The 15,465-nt window shown below is 47.7% G+C and overlaps 1 protein-coding gene across 2 annotated transcripts in view; it reads left to right on the top strand.

Annotated features, from left to right (window-relative positions):
- The first annotated feature begins 373 nt into the window (after positions 1-373).
- The window catches only part of adcy8 (adenylate cyclase 8 (brain)), a 53,206-nt gene continuing 38,114 nt past the window's right edge, over positions 374-15,465 (top strand). The window contains exons 1-2 of one of the 2 annotated variants that reach the window (XM_056410487.1): positions 374-545; positions 588-1,315. In XM_056410487.1, the coding sequence (XP_056266462.1) occupies positions 374-545; positions 588-1,315 (900 nt within the window). Of the gene's footprint in view, positions 1,316-15,465 lie in introns of both variants that reach the window. The other variant, XM_056410486.1, reaches the window with a different exon arrangement.

Raw genomic sequence — 15,465 nt, 5'->3', positions numbered from 1 at the left:
TGTTGTTGTTGTTCTCTCGCGGCTCTTCCGGGGCGCCGCGGCCGGGGGCTCGAGCCGCCGCTTGGACCCGCGGCGCGGCGACGGTTTGATGATGATGATGAAGATGAAGATAATGATGGTGGTGCGCGGTTAATCTGGGAGATGCTCTTCCACTCGAGGGGGGTTCACGTGCCGTTTCTTCCGCGGGATCGTTCACGTGACGATGACCTCCAACCGCGCGCTTTCACCCCGCGCCGCGCCGCTCGCCGCGCCCCCGGTTCGACGCGCACGACGAGGACCCGGTCCCCCCAACGATCAATGAGATAACAACACACCGGGAGCAGGGACGACAACAACCGACACAACCGACGGGGAGGAGGACGCGGCGGCGGAGATGGAGCTGTCCGAGGTCCGCTGCTCCAGCGCGAGCGAGGAGCCGTACCCCCCAAACAAGACCCCCACCCCCCTCAGCAGCGGCAGCAGCGACGGCAGCGCGCGACCCAAGCGGCTACTGTGGCAGAACGCGGTGCGGCTCATCACCGAGCAGCGGTTCATCCACGAACAGGGCGGCGGCGAAGCAGGCGGAGCAGGAGGAGGAGGAGGAGGAGGCGTGAAGGGCGGCGGGCCCGACGAGCCCTACGACCCGAGCCAGGACGCGCGGAAGCAGTCCGCGGCGGGGCGGCGCGCGTCGGCGGGCGGCGACCGGCACAACAACGGCGGCACCAAGGTGTTCCCGGAGCGCGCGAGCAGCGACCTGGGCTTCCTGCAGATCGAGCGCGCGCCCAGCAGCGCGGACTGCTTCCTGAGCCGCGGGCACACGCACCGCGGCGTCATCTTCCCCACGCTGCGCAACGCCTTCAAGTCGCGCGACCTGGAGCGGCTGTACCAGCGCTACTTCCTGGGCCAGCGGCGGAAGTCCGTGGTGGTGATGAACCTGCTGGACGTGGTGACGAAGCTCGCGCTGCTGCTGCTGCACCTCGCGCTCGCCGCCGCGCCCATGGACCCCCTGAAGGGCGCGCTGCTGGGCTTCTTCGCGGGCGTGGAGCTGGTGATCTGCGCGCTGGTGGCGGTGCGGAAGGACACCACGTCGCACAGCTACCTGCAGTACAGCGGCGCGGTCACGTGGGTCGCCATGGCGACGCAGGTGCTCGCCACCGGGCTGGGCTACGGGCTGCTGGGCGACGGCGCGGGCTACGTGCTGTTCGCGCTGTTCGCCACCTACAGCGTGCTGCCGCTGCCGCTCGCCTGGGCCATCGCGGCCGGCCTGCTCACCTCCGCGCTGCACCTCCTGGTCCAGATGCTCGTCTCCCAGCATGCACCGCTGTCCGGCCGGCAGGTAGGCCTCACCTGGAGGGCCACGCGTGATCCCGCCTCCTGCTCTCCTCCTTCACACCTCCTCTCCTGCTTCACTCCTCTCCTCCTTCACTCCTCCTTCACTCCTCCTTCAATCCTCTCCTCCTTCACACCTCTCATCCTCTCCTCCTTCACTCCTCTTCTCCTCCATCACACCTCTCCTCCTTCACTCCTCCTCCTTCCACCCCCCCCCCACACACACACACACCTCCTGCTCTCCTCTTTCCTTTAGTCCTCATCACCTTTCCTAGGGACCTCCCCCCTCTTTCTCCATCTTCTTCTCTTTTTTCTCCTTCTGGAATTTCCTCCTCTTTTCCCCCAATCTCCACCAATTCCTCCACTCTTCTCCATTGTTGACCTCCTCCTCCTCCTCCTCCTCCTCCTCCTCCTCCTCCTCCTCCTCCTCCCTCTAATCCCCTCCTCCCACTCTCTCATCTCTCAGACTACTCCTCTTTTCTCCATATCTCCCATGCGGTTCACACCTCCTCTCCTCCTTTTCTCTCTCTCCTCCTTCCTCCTCCTCACCTTTCCCATCATGCCCTCCATTTTTCTCCTCCACCTCCATCTTCCTCCCCCTCTCCTAATGTCACCTCCTCCACGCTTTATCTCCCTCTTGAATCCTCTCCTCTTCTCCTCCATCGTTGACCTCCTCCATCCCCTCTGCCCCCTAATGATCTCCTCCTCTTTTCTGGGTTCTCCACCTTCCTGACATTTATTCTCCCATTCTACTCTTCACTTTGAACGTCCTCTCCTCATCCCTCCTCCTTCATCTCCTCCTCCCCTCATCCCTCCTCCTTCATCTCCTCCTCTTCTCTCCTCCTCTTCTCTCCTCCTCCTTCTCTCCTCCTCCTCTCTCCTCCTCCTCCTCTTCTCTCCTCCTCCTCTTCTCTCTCCTCCTCCTTCTCTCCTCCTCTTCTCTCCTCCTCCTCTTATCTCCTCCTCCTCTTCTCTCCTCCTCCTCTTCTCTCCTCCTCCTCCTCCTCTCTAATCTTCATTCTTCCGTTTGTTTTTTCCAGAAACACACACACACGCACACGCACACACACACACACACACACACACACACACACACACCCCTCTAAAGGCTCAGCTCCCCCGACTGGTGTATTATAATCATGAAGCAGCTTCCACAGGAACGTGTGTAAAGACGTAAACAAAGAAATATTGTTTGTTTGCGTCGTACGTAAACAAAGACGTGTGTGTGTGCATGTGTGTGTGCATGTGTGTGTGCATGTGTGCGTGAGTCGCGTAAACAAACGAATACCAACGAGGTAAAAAGATGACTTTCATCGTCAGCGCGCTTCTCTTTCCTGTTTCCTTGTTTCCTCTTTCCTGTTTCCTTGTTTCCTGGATTCTTTTCTTTCTTTTCAAATGCAGTCAGTCAGATCGTACCGTCTGTGTGATGCGTTCAGGAGCCGATTCAAGCGTAGGGGCTCTGTGTTCTGGTCGCTCTGTGAAGGCGCTCTGAGTTTCTCTCTGGTCACCACAGAAGAAGAAGAAGAAGAAGAAGAAGAAGAAGAAGAAGAAGGGCCTGGCGTCGCCTTCAGGGACCGTCGGTCCTCACAGTTTGGATCAGCGCTGACGTCGTCTCGCTGAGGATCTTTGATTTGAATATCTCACGTGGATCGTGGCGTTTAGGCATTGCTCATGTTTTCTGGGACCTTTTTGACTCCAGAGGTCGGAGGTCAGAGGTCAGAGGTCAGGGCGGGCTTTGCAGTGCATGACGACCGTGTTTTCATCAATGTTTTCCAGATCAGTCGCGCCGGTGATATCCGACTCGGCTCCATGAAAGCTTTTCCATCTGGATGTTTGTTCAGTTTGTTTGAAGAAGAGAAAAACAGAAACGAAGGAGGAACAGCCGCTGTGTACACATATATACATATATACATATATACATATATATGTATATGTATATATATTAGGGCTGTCAGCGTTAACGCGTTAATCTATGCACTTAATTTGGCCTCGTTAACGCACTAAAATATCTTAACGCAATTAACACAACTTTGTTTACTTCCGGTGTTCGTTGAAGTTTTTACACTCAAACCGAGTGTCAAACCGCGGCAGTACGGTTTAACACTGTTTCCGTTTTTAAAACAATTATTTCTCCGCGAAAATAAGGAGCATAAATCAGTTTAACTCGTGGATGAATCAGTCGGGTTTCCTCCTGCTCCTCCTTCCTCCCGTCTCCCCCTCTGAGACACAGAGGAACGGAGGGGCGACGTGTCGGGGGACGCGGCGCGGAAAGAACTCGTCACACGAAACCTTCACCGTGATTGGTCAATCCGTTTGTCTGTCAACATTTTGGGGAAAAAACAACCAATGAACACTCAGTAAATCACAAAGGACCTCCCACCTCACAGGTGAGGCTCATTAGCAGCCTGTCAGTCAGAGAGCAGAGAACACGGCACCAGGACAATGAGCCTCATTGAATAGAGCTGAGATTGTTCTGGAATGTTTGATGTAGAACACGTGGGGGTGTGTCATATGCAAACGCCTTTAAAAGGTGATTTTTTTTTGTTTTTGTAAAATGTATAAAATGCCCCCAGCCTCCAGAGGGTTAACGTGACATATGTGAATGTCAGTCAGTTACCAAGGCCACTGGTTCTGCTCAGTGGTAAAGATGACAGGACCAATGGGGTCTCAATATACTTCTTTTTTTTACTAATCTGATGTTTCACTGAAGAAACAATTTATCATCCACAATATTAAATACCTCGCTGGCACTTTATAGGTAGGAGCCTCTTTGAAAACACAGCTCTGTGTGAAGTTTGGTCTTTAAAAAGAATGAACTTTTAACTTTTAACTTTTAATTGCGATTAATGAATTTCAAAATGTGCGATTAATTAGTTAAAAAATTGTAATCGATTGACAGCCCTAATATATATATATACATATATATACACTACCGTTCAAAAGTTTGGGGTCACCCAGACAATTCCGTGTCTTCCATGAAAACTCACACTTTTATTTATCAAATGAATTGAAAATTGAATAGAAAATATAGTCAAGACATTGACAAGGTTAGAAATAATGATTAATATCTGAAGTATTAATTTTGTTCTTCAAACTTCAAGCTCAAAGGAAGGCCAGTTGTATAGCTTATATCACCAGCATAACTGTTTTCAGCTGTGCTAACATAATTGCACGGGTTTTCTAATCAGACATTAGTCTTCTAAGGCGATGATCAAACACAATGTACCATCAGAACACTGGAGTGATAGTTGATGGAAATGGGCCTCTATACACCTCTGGAGATATTTCATTAGAAACCAGACGTTTCCACCTAGAATCGTCATTTACCACATTAACAATGTAGAGAGGGTATTTATGATTAATGTTATCTTTATTGAAAAAACAGTGCTTTACTTTGAAAAATAAAGACATTTCTAAGTGACCCCAAACTTTTGAACGGTAGTGTACATATATATATATATATATATATATATATATATATATATCTTTTTTCCTGACTCATGGGTCCATAAAACAACAAACACAAATACAACAACAATATATAAAATACAATAAGAGGACACCGGTCCAGCCAATCAGTCGGGATTAAAAAACATACAACATTTGTTCCATTGCTTCCAGAAACAAGAGGAATACCTGGTATCACTCAGTGCTGGGTCAGCCAAGGCTTTTATAACTACATTCTCTGAGACACTTAGTCGACATTTAAATGTATACATAAAATTCCTCAAAACAGCATGAAAAGTGGGAACATTCCGGCTCACAAACATCTGACTTGCACTTGTCCATCTCGGAAGCTTGAGCAGGATCCTGAAGGCATCATTGAAAGCCACCTGCATCTTTTTCATTGTCCCTTTACTATACCTGCACCACAGGTGGGCTGTATAGAGGAGAGCAGTCGACTCCAAACAGAGCAGTTTGAACGTCTTTTGTACACATGTGACATTACGTGCCAGCATGTTGGCTTGTGCATCCAGTTTGCAACACTGCCGCTGCACATCGTCATCATCACTGAGGTCGTTCCTGATCATGTGACCCAGATACCTGTATTTCTGAACCACATTTAGCTCCTGGTCTCCCAAAAAGAATGAAGGGAAATGTAGCTTCTGATCCTCCCTGGTTTTTGCTATCATGATAACACTCTTTTTGGAGTTGAACTCGATATCACAGTGCACCCCATACCTTGAGCACACTGAGCAATTACTATAAGGTGACAGGACCACCAAGTCGTCAGCGTAGATGATTAATGAGACTTTCTCCCACCATACATCCTGTCTTACACTTTGTTAACTCCTTAGAGAGGTCATCCATATAGAGATTAAACAGTGCAGGGGACAGTATTCCACCTTGTCGGACACCATTTGTCACTAGGAAGGGTGCAGATACACTCTGACCCCATCTCACTCGCATGGTTTGACGTGCATACCAAAAGTGCAAAATCCTAATCAAATATAGTGGCACCCCTCGCTCTTGTAATAAAGGACTGTCTCAGAAAATTAGAATATTGTGATAAAGTTCTTTATTTTCTGTAATGCAATTAAAAAAACAAAAATGTCATGCATTCTGGATTCATTACAAATCAACTGAAATATTGCAAGCCTTTTATTCTTTTAATATTGCTGATTATGGCTTACAGCTTAAGAAAACTCTAAAATCCTATCTCATAAAATTTTAATATTTCCTCAGACCAAGTAAAAAAAAAGATTTATAACAGCTGAGTGTTTGTCAAGGCTCAGGAAACCCTTGCAGGTGTTTCGAGTTAATTAGACAATTCAAGTGATTTGTTTAATACCCTACTAGTATACTTTTTCATGATATTCTAATATTTAGAGATAGGATATTTGAGTTTTCTTAAACTGTAAGCCATAATCAGCAATATTAAAAGAATAAAAGGCTTGCAATATTTCAGTTGATTTGTAATGAATCCAGAATGCATGACATTTTTGTTTTTTAAATTGCATTACAGAAAATAAAGAACTTCATCACAATATTCTAATTTTCTGAGACAGTCCTGTATATATGTATACTCATATATATATACATATATATATATACTCATATATATACATATATATATGTATATATATGAGTATATATATATGTATATATATATGTATACTCATATATATATATATACATATATATATATATATATATATATATACATATATATATGTATATATGTATACTCATATATATATACATATATATACTCATATACTGTATATATATAGATATACATATATATATATACATATATATATACTCATATATATACATATATATATACATATATTTATATACTCATATATATATATCCTCATATACATATATATGTGTGTATATACATATAAATATATTCATGTATTTAAATATATATATCTGTGTGTGTGTGTATATATATATGTATATGAATATAAATATATACATGTAAATACTAGGGCTGGGCAACGATTAACATTTTTAATCGCGATTAATTGCATGATTTCCCTGATTAATCACGATTAATCGCGATTCATCGCATTTGGATACGCAAAATCCAATAATTAATTCAAAAGTAGTGTATAGCGCACTTCTATTTTAAATGTTCTGCCATATGAATGCAAGTGCCATAACATGTGTTGTCCCTGTTAGAGACACCAGAAAACACTTTCAGTGCAGTTTGTCAATTCCTAGAACTTGACACTTATTTTAAATGTTCTGCCATATGAACTAAAGTGCCATAAGATCTGTCAGGACATTGTCCAACGCAGTGATGCAGAGACACTGACAGAGCGCTGGAGACTGAAGCAGGGACATGATCAAAGGCAGTCGTCTCGCAGCAGAGATCATCTCTGGTGCTCTGTGCTCAGTGTGGTGACTTTATCTGACACATTGTATCGGACGCATTCTTTAGGGCTCAGAAGCAGGACATGTCCGGGGAAAGAGGACGTCTGGTCCCCCGATGTCCAGTCGTCCCCAGAGAGCAACAGCACGTTGTGAAGCTGTCGCTTTGCAGTCCTCTCCTTTCATCCAGCTCGTGTATTCTCCGTGTGACGTGTGTCTTGAGTCTCATACCTGCCGTCATTTGTTGAGATTCTCCATGTTTGTTAAACCGCGAATGACTTTCTTTTCCGGCTCCGCAGCAAGCAGGAGCAGACTTACAAAATAAAAGCCTGTGAGCAACACACTTTTACAATAATAAAATAAATAATAAAACCTGCGTTAACGCGCGATAAAATAATTGTTGGCGTTAATTAAGTGATGCGTGAACGCAAGATTAACGCGTTAATGTGCCCAGCCCTAGTAAATACACACCTCGTTGAGTGTTCGATGGATGAGGTCACTTCTTCTCTCTCATGTTTCCTAGTCTTGAAGCCTTTACTGACTGTGGTGGTTCCACACGATGTGTTTAAGGACCGTAGGAAAGATAACAACCCGTTTTTTTCTCCATAGTTTTGACGCTGTAGTTTCGGCGGTTGTTTGAAGAACAGATTGTAAATCAGACGTTCAGAAACAGGAAGTTGAACCGTCTCAAGGCGAGCACACGACTCACAGGACCTCACCGCTGTGTGTTTACGAGACGTTTGAACACTCCACTCGTTGTCCCGGGTTTGTTGGAAGGTAATCTGAGTAGTTTATGGATGTGAGATGTGAGGACTGCGTGTGAACGACCTCCAGACTTGTGCCATACTCAGGACGGCCTCTAGGGACCCGACGCCGTCTCTTTAAGGCTGAGCGTTCTTAAAGAGACGGCGTCTTTTCAAAGCTCCACCTCCTTCACGCCGACATCGTCTCTTTCAGGCTCCACCTCCTTGACGCTGACACACACACACACAGACACACACGCACACACACACACAGACACACACACACACACACATACACACACAGACACACACACACACATAGATACACACAGACACACATACACACACAGACACACACACATACATACACACACCACACAGACACACACACACATACACATACACACACACACACACATACACATACACACACAGACACACACGCACGCACAGAAACACACGCACAGAAACACACACACACACACACACACATAGATACACACAGACACACATACACACACAGACACGCACACATACATACACACACCACACAGACACACACACACATACACACATAAAGACACACAGACACACACACACACACACACACACAGACAGACATACACATACACACACACACAGACACACACACACAGACACACACCACACAGACACACACAGACACACACACATACAGACACACACACACACACATACACACACAGACACAGACACACACACACATACAGACAAACTCAGCTTACCTGGAGCTCCAGCTGCACCGAGGAGATAGAGGGGGGGGGGGCAGAGGGGGGATACATTTAAAAAGAGGCGAGTGTTGATTTCATAAGGAGATTGAAATGCATCTCAAATCCTCAGGAGCATTCACACATCACGAAGATGTTAATAATTAATGTAAATAAAAACATATACATATATATATGTATATATACATATGTATATATATACATATATATGTGTGTATATTTATATATTTATATGGATGTATATATATACATTTATATATATACATATACATATATATATATGTATATATGTATATATCCTCCTCCTCCTCCTCCTCCTCCTCCTCCTCCTCCTCCTCCTCCTCCTCCTGTGGTTGGTCCCAGTCTTTCCGTTACCAGACACCGCTCTCAGCCGCTCTCCATATTTCATGAACCTCTTCTGAGCCTCGCTCCGTCCTCCTGAGTTCTTCTTCTTGACGGTCAAGTCTTTTCTTTCCTCCCTTTTTAGGCTGAGGTGAATTTTTTTTAATGATGCGTTCAAGCTTCACTCAGTAAAAAAAAGTATTCACTTATTTGAAATTATACCATGAGCATGATGCGTTCAAGCTCCACTCAGTAAAACATTGCAACGTTGTTGCGATGCGTTTAAATGCCTCTCGTTGTTTACATCACAGACCTTTTACAGTCGTCCAGAATGAAATTCCAGCCTGTGAACTTCCCCCCGAGCGCCGTCTGCAGGTTCACACCCCGGTGTTACGCAACACGCGGCCGGGCATGTGGGACGTGACTCAGCCAGCGGGGGAAACATTTAGCTTCTAGAGTCACAGAGTCACCGTGTCACGGAGTCACAGAGTTACCGTGTCACGTAAAAAACCATTTCGCTTCTAGAGTCACTGTGTCACGGAGTCACCGTGTCACAGAGTCACAGTCACGGAGTCACGTAAAAAACATTTAGCTTCTAGAGTCACAGAGTCACCGTGTCACGGAGTCACAGAGTTACCGTGTCACGTAAAAAACCATTTCGCTTCTAGAGTCACTGTGTCACGGAGTCACCGTGTCACAGAGTCACAGTCACGGAGTCACGTAAAAAACATTTAGCTTCTAGAGTCACGGAGTCACCGTGTCACGTAATCCCGATGTTTTGACTCCCGATATTTTGACTCCCGATGTTTTGACTCCCGATGTTCAGACTCCCGATGTTTTGACCCCCGATATTTTGACTCCCGATGTTCAGACTCACGGTGTTTGACTCCCGATGTTTGACTCCCGGTGTTTGACCCCCGATATTTTGACTCCCGATGGTCAGACTCACGGTGTTTGACTCCCGATGTTTGACTCACGGTGTTTGACTCACGGTGTTTGACTCACAATGTTTTGACTCCCGATGTTTTAAGATGTTCGGAGCTTCTGCCGGACCTCTCTGAGGGTTTCATCCGAGGTCAGAGGTCACGGCTCTGAGGATCACTTCCTGTCCAGAGAAATGTTTCTAAAGCAGCCCCCCAAAAAGAAAAAAGGTGTAAGATTAAACGTCAGAACCCGTGAACACCTCCACTCTGTCGGGTATTGCCATGGAGACGAGCCCCATGTAGAGCGCAGAAACGTTCACACGATGAGGAGGAGGAGGAGCCAGGAAGCCCCAATGTAACCCCATGAGGTCACTCCTCACAAGTCACTCCTCAAGTCACTCCACAAGTCACTCCTCACAAGTCACTCCTCACAAGTCACTCCTCAAGTCACTCACAAGTCGCTCCTCACAAGTCGCTCCTCACAAGTCACTCCTCAAGTCACTCACAAGTCGCTCCTCACAAGTCGCTCCTCACAAGTCACTCCTCAAGTCACTCCTCACAAGTCGCTCCTCACAAGTCGCTCCTCACAAGTCACTCCTCACATGTCACTCCTCACAAGTCGCTCCTCACAAGTCACTCCTCAAGTCACTCCTCACAAGTCACTCCTCACAAGTCACTCCTCAAGTCACTCCTCACAAGTCACTCCTCAAGTCACTCCTCACAAGTCACTCCTCACAAGTCACTCCTCACAAGTCACTCCTCACAAGTCACTCCTCAAGTCACTCCTCACAAGTCACTCCTCAAGTCACTCCACAAGTCACTCCTCACAAGTCACTCCTCACAAGTCACTCCTCAAGTCACTCCTCACAAGTCACTCCTCACAAGTCACTCCTCACAAGTCACTCCTCACAAGTCACTCCTCACAAGTCACTCCTCACAAGTCACTCCTCAAGTCACTCCTCACAAGTCACTCCTCAAGTCACTCCTCACAAGTCACTCCTCAAGTCGCTCCTCACAAGTCACTCCTCACAAGTCACTCCTCACAAGTCACTCCTCACAAGTCACTCCTCACAAGTCACTCCTCACAAGTCACTCCTCACAAGTCACTCCTCACATGTCACTCCTCACATGTCACTCCTCACATGTCACTCCTCACAAGTCACTCCTCACAAGTCACTCCTCACAAGTCACTCCTCACAAGTCACTCCTCACAAGTCACTCCTCAAGTCACTCCTCACAAGTCACTCCTCACATGTCACTCCTCACAAGTCACTCCTCACAAGTCACTCCTCACAAGTCGCTCCTCACAAGTCACTCCTCACATGTCACTCCTCAAGTCGCTCCTCACAAGTCACTCCTCACAAGTCACTCCTCAAGTCACTCCTCACAAGTCGCTCCTCACAAGTCACTCCTCACAAGTCGCTCCTCACAAGTCACTCCTCACAAGTCACTCCTCACAAGTCACTCCTCAAGTCACTCCTCACAAGTCGCTCCTCACAAGTCACTCCTCACAAGTCGCTCCTCACAAGTCGCTCCTCACAAGTCACTCCTCACAAGTCGCTCCTCACAAGTCGCTCCTCACAAGTCACTCCTCACAAGTCACTCCTCACAAGTCACTCCTCAAGTCACTCCTCACAAGTCGCTCCTCACTCACAGTCGCTCCTCACAAGTCGCTCCTCACAGTCACTCCTCAAGTCGCTCCTCACAAGTCACTCCTCACAAGTCACTCCTCACAAGTCACTCCTCAAGTCACTCCTCACAAGTCGCTCCTCACAAGTCACTCCTCACAAGTCGCCTCAAGTCACTCCTCAAGTCACTCCTCACAAGTCACTCCTCACAAGTCACCTCAAGTCACTCCTCACAAGTCCTCCTCACAGTCACTCCTCACAAGTCACTCCTCACAAGTCACTCCTCACAGTCACTCCTCTCACAAGTCACTCCTCATGTCCTCCTCACAGTCACTCCTCCTCACAAGTCACTCCTCACAAGTCACTCCTCACAAGTCCTCCTCACAAGTCACTCCTCAGTCACTCCTCAAGTCACATGTCCTCCTCACAAGTCACTCCTCACAAGTCACTCCTCACAAGTCACTCCTCACAAGTCACTCCTCACAAGTCACTCCTCACAAGTCGCTCCTCACAAGTCACTCCTCACAAGTCACTCCTCACATGTCACTCCTCACAAGTCACTCCTCACAAGTCGCTCCTCACAAGTCACTCCTCACAAGTCACTCCTCAAGTCACTCCTCCTCAAGTCACTCCTCACAAGTCACTCCTCACAAGTCACTCCTCACATGTCACTCCTCACAAGTCACTCCTCAAGTCACTCCTCACAAGTCACTCCTCACAAGTCGCTCCTCACAAGTCACTCCTCACAAGTCACTCCTCAAGTCACTCCTCACAAGTCACTCCTCACATGTCACTCCTCACAAGTCACTCCTCACATGTCACTCCTCACAAGTCACTCCTCAAGTCACTCCTCAAGTCACTCCTCACAAGTCACTCCTCACAAGTCGCTCCTCACAAGTCACTCCTCACAAGTCACTCCTCAAGTCACTCCTCACAAGTCACTCCTCACAAGTCACTCCTCAAGTCACTCCTCAAGTCACTCCTCACAAGTCACTCCTCAAGTCACTCCTCACCCTTGAATCAAATTGAAAACATTTGGATGGGTATCACCATTATTAAGCTCCGCCTCATTATTTTCCATGTAGCTGTTTGTGAGCCTCACCGTCTCCATGACGATGCCCTTCACGGACAGAAAAACAACATGGCCGCCGCCGCTGCTGCCTCAGCTTACGGGTTTTTTAATGTCAGTCTCCCTGGGAGGAGCAGAGGCCTTCAGGGTGGAGGAGGAGGAGGGGGAGACTTGTAAATTGATTCCTTGCTGATGGCGTCCTGGGGGAGATTCACAGTAACAAACTGTAATGCGCCGGGAGGCTCTGGCAGCTCGGTGAGATACCGTGAAGGGCCTCAGGGGAAGTGTGTGTGTGTGTGTGTGTGTGTGTGTGTGTGTGTGTGTGTGTGTGAAAACCCTCCGACACACATTTATTTGGTCTTTACGGTTTTCCCGCTGCACTTTTCTCTCAGCCGCTGAATTATTGACCACACGAGACATGGTGGCGTTTTACAGGAAACGACCGTAAAGGCTCGCGGTCCGCTCGCTGTCTGATATTATAACGGGGAGACATTGAATGTTGCACATCAAAGTGTGTTTGTGGGCGTGATGCCTTCAGGCCCTCCTGAGAAGACTACGGGTTTATAAATACGAGACGTGTCTGGCGGCGGGGAGGACTGAAGCTCAAAGAGACGGAGAAATAATGACACACATTTAAAATATTTGACAAAATAGCCGCGCTGAAATGATTAATTAACACTTAATCCGACGTACAGTGAATTAAAAAAATGTCAACTAAGTACAATTTACATGCAAATTAAAAAACATTTGTAAATTTGCATGAATAACATTTGCGGCGGTGAACATTACGGTCTCAGGAGAATACATTCGGGTCTCAAACGTGTCCTTTTATTCTTTTGCTGTTCCCGTGACATGTGAGCGTGTTCCACGTCACGCATGATGACTACTCTCAGGACTGGATCAGTTTGAGTCATAGTTTATAAAATAATCACAGAAAGTGGCCGTTTATTGGGGTCCACATAACATCAAGATTTTGCTGTGAAAAGTCTCAATTCTAATCAGTGTTGATCGTTAAGGTCTTCAGATCCTCCTGGAACAACAACGAGGTCGATCGGAGTATTTTAGTGGGAGGAGTCTGTAAATGTATAACGGCGAAAAATGACAATCAGGCGAAATACGGCAGAAACGCCCAACTTTGGCGAATTATTGTAGCGCCTAGTGTTCAAAGTGTTGTTGTTGTTTACATGCAAAGTGAATGCACAGCAACACATGTTGCTTTGTTGACGTTGTTGTTACAAACGTGCAACGGTCACAATGTTTGTTGTTCTGTCAACAACAACATTCCACTGACCATCGACCAATAGGAATACTTGGTGCTGGTACCCGTGGCGGTTTCATAACGTATGATGTTCATCTAGAGGTGAGGAGTCGATGACGTCATCGTCTCTGAACTATTCCTCTTTTTTAAAGCACACGTCGAGCCTCTTCTTCAGCCAATCACAGCCGTCTTGGCTAAAGGGGGAGGGGCTATCTGACACGTGACCTTGAGAGTGAGACCTCGGCTCCGCATCTCCTCTCTTTCCTCCCCACTCAAATCCTCCTCCTCCTCTGCCTCCTCTCCTCCTCCTCCTTCCCACTCACCTCCTCCTCCTCCTCCTTTATCTCTTCTCTTTCCTCCCCACTCAAATCCTCCTCCACCTCTCCTCCTCCTCTTCCTCATCCTCCTCCTCCATCATGGAAGACTTTCCGTGCGTGTTAAGGGAAGCGATGTGCACATGCACTGCGAATTCTGAGTGATTAGCCCCAATAGTGTTGAAGTTATGAAGCGTTGAAAAACAAGACACGCCCCTCAGAGGTTCATTCTCTCATCTCCTCTCCTCCTCTCCTCCCCTCCTCTCTCCTCCCCTCCTCTCTTCATGAAATGTCAACGAGCTCTCCTCAGAGCGGCGAGCTGTCGAGAGCGAGAGGAATCTCAGAATCTGCCACTCCGTCCTCTTGAAGCCCGTTTGCGCCGCTTATCGCCGGCGAGCCTCGAGTGACAGGGAACAGATGAGACGCTGAACGTCCTCTGAAGACCTCGAGACCGGACGTCCTCCAGAGGAACGCCCACACACAGCAACAACAACAACAATAACAACAACAACATTGTTTATGTCAGTTTCCTCCTGGGTGAGGACGTCCTCTGGGCCGTCCTGCCGACGCCGTCTCTTTAAGACTTTACGTCCTTCACGCCGACGCCGTCTCTTTAAGGCTCCACCTCCTTCACGCTGACGCCATCTCTTTAAGGCTCCACCTCCTTCATGCTGACGCCGTCTCTTTAAGGCTCCACCTCCTTGACGCCGTCTCTTTAAGGCTCCACCTCCTTCATACTGCCGCCGTCTCTTTAAGGCTCCATCTCCTTCACGCTGACGCCGTCTCTTTAAGGCTCCACCTCCTTCACGCTGACGCCGTCTCTTTAAGGCTCCACCTCCTTCACGCTGACGCCGTCTCTTTAAGGCTCCACCTCCTTCACGCTGACGCCGTCTCTTTAAGGCTCCACCTCCTTCATGCTGACGCCGTCTCTTTAAGGCTCCACCTCCTTGACGCCGTCTCTTTAAGGCTCCACCTCCTTGACGCCGTCTCTTTAAGGCTCCACCTCCTTCATACTGCCGCCGTCTCTTTAAGGCTCCACCTCCTTTACGACGTCTCTTTAAGGCTCCATCTCCTTCACGCTGACGCCGTCTCTTTAAGGCTCCACCTCCTTCATGCTGACGCCGTCTCTTTAAGGCTCCACCTCCTTGACGCCGTCTCTTTAAGGCTCCACCTCCTTAATGCTGACACCGTCTCTTTAAGGCTCCACCTCCTTTACGCCGTCTCTTTAAGGCTCCACCTCCTTCACGCTGACGCCGTCTCTTTAAGGCTCCACCTCCTTTACGCCGT

The sequence above is a fragment of the Pseudoliparis swirei genome, unplaced genomic scaffold (assembly GCF_029220125.1).
Source record: "Pseudoliparis swirei isolate HS2019 ecotype Mariana Trench unplaced genomic scaffold, NWPU_hadal_v1 hadal_25, whole genome shotgun sequence".
Lineage (NCBI taxonomy): Eukaryota > Metazoa > Chordata > Actinopteri > Perciformes > Liparidae > Pseudoliparis > Pseudoliparis swirei.
This window is presented reverse-complemented; position numbering and strand designations above follow the sequence as displayed.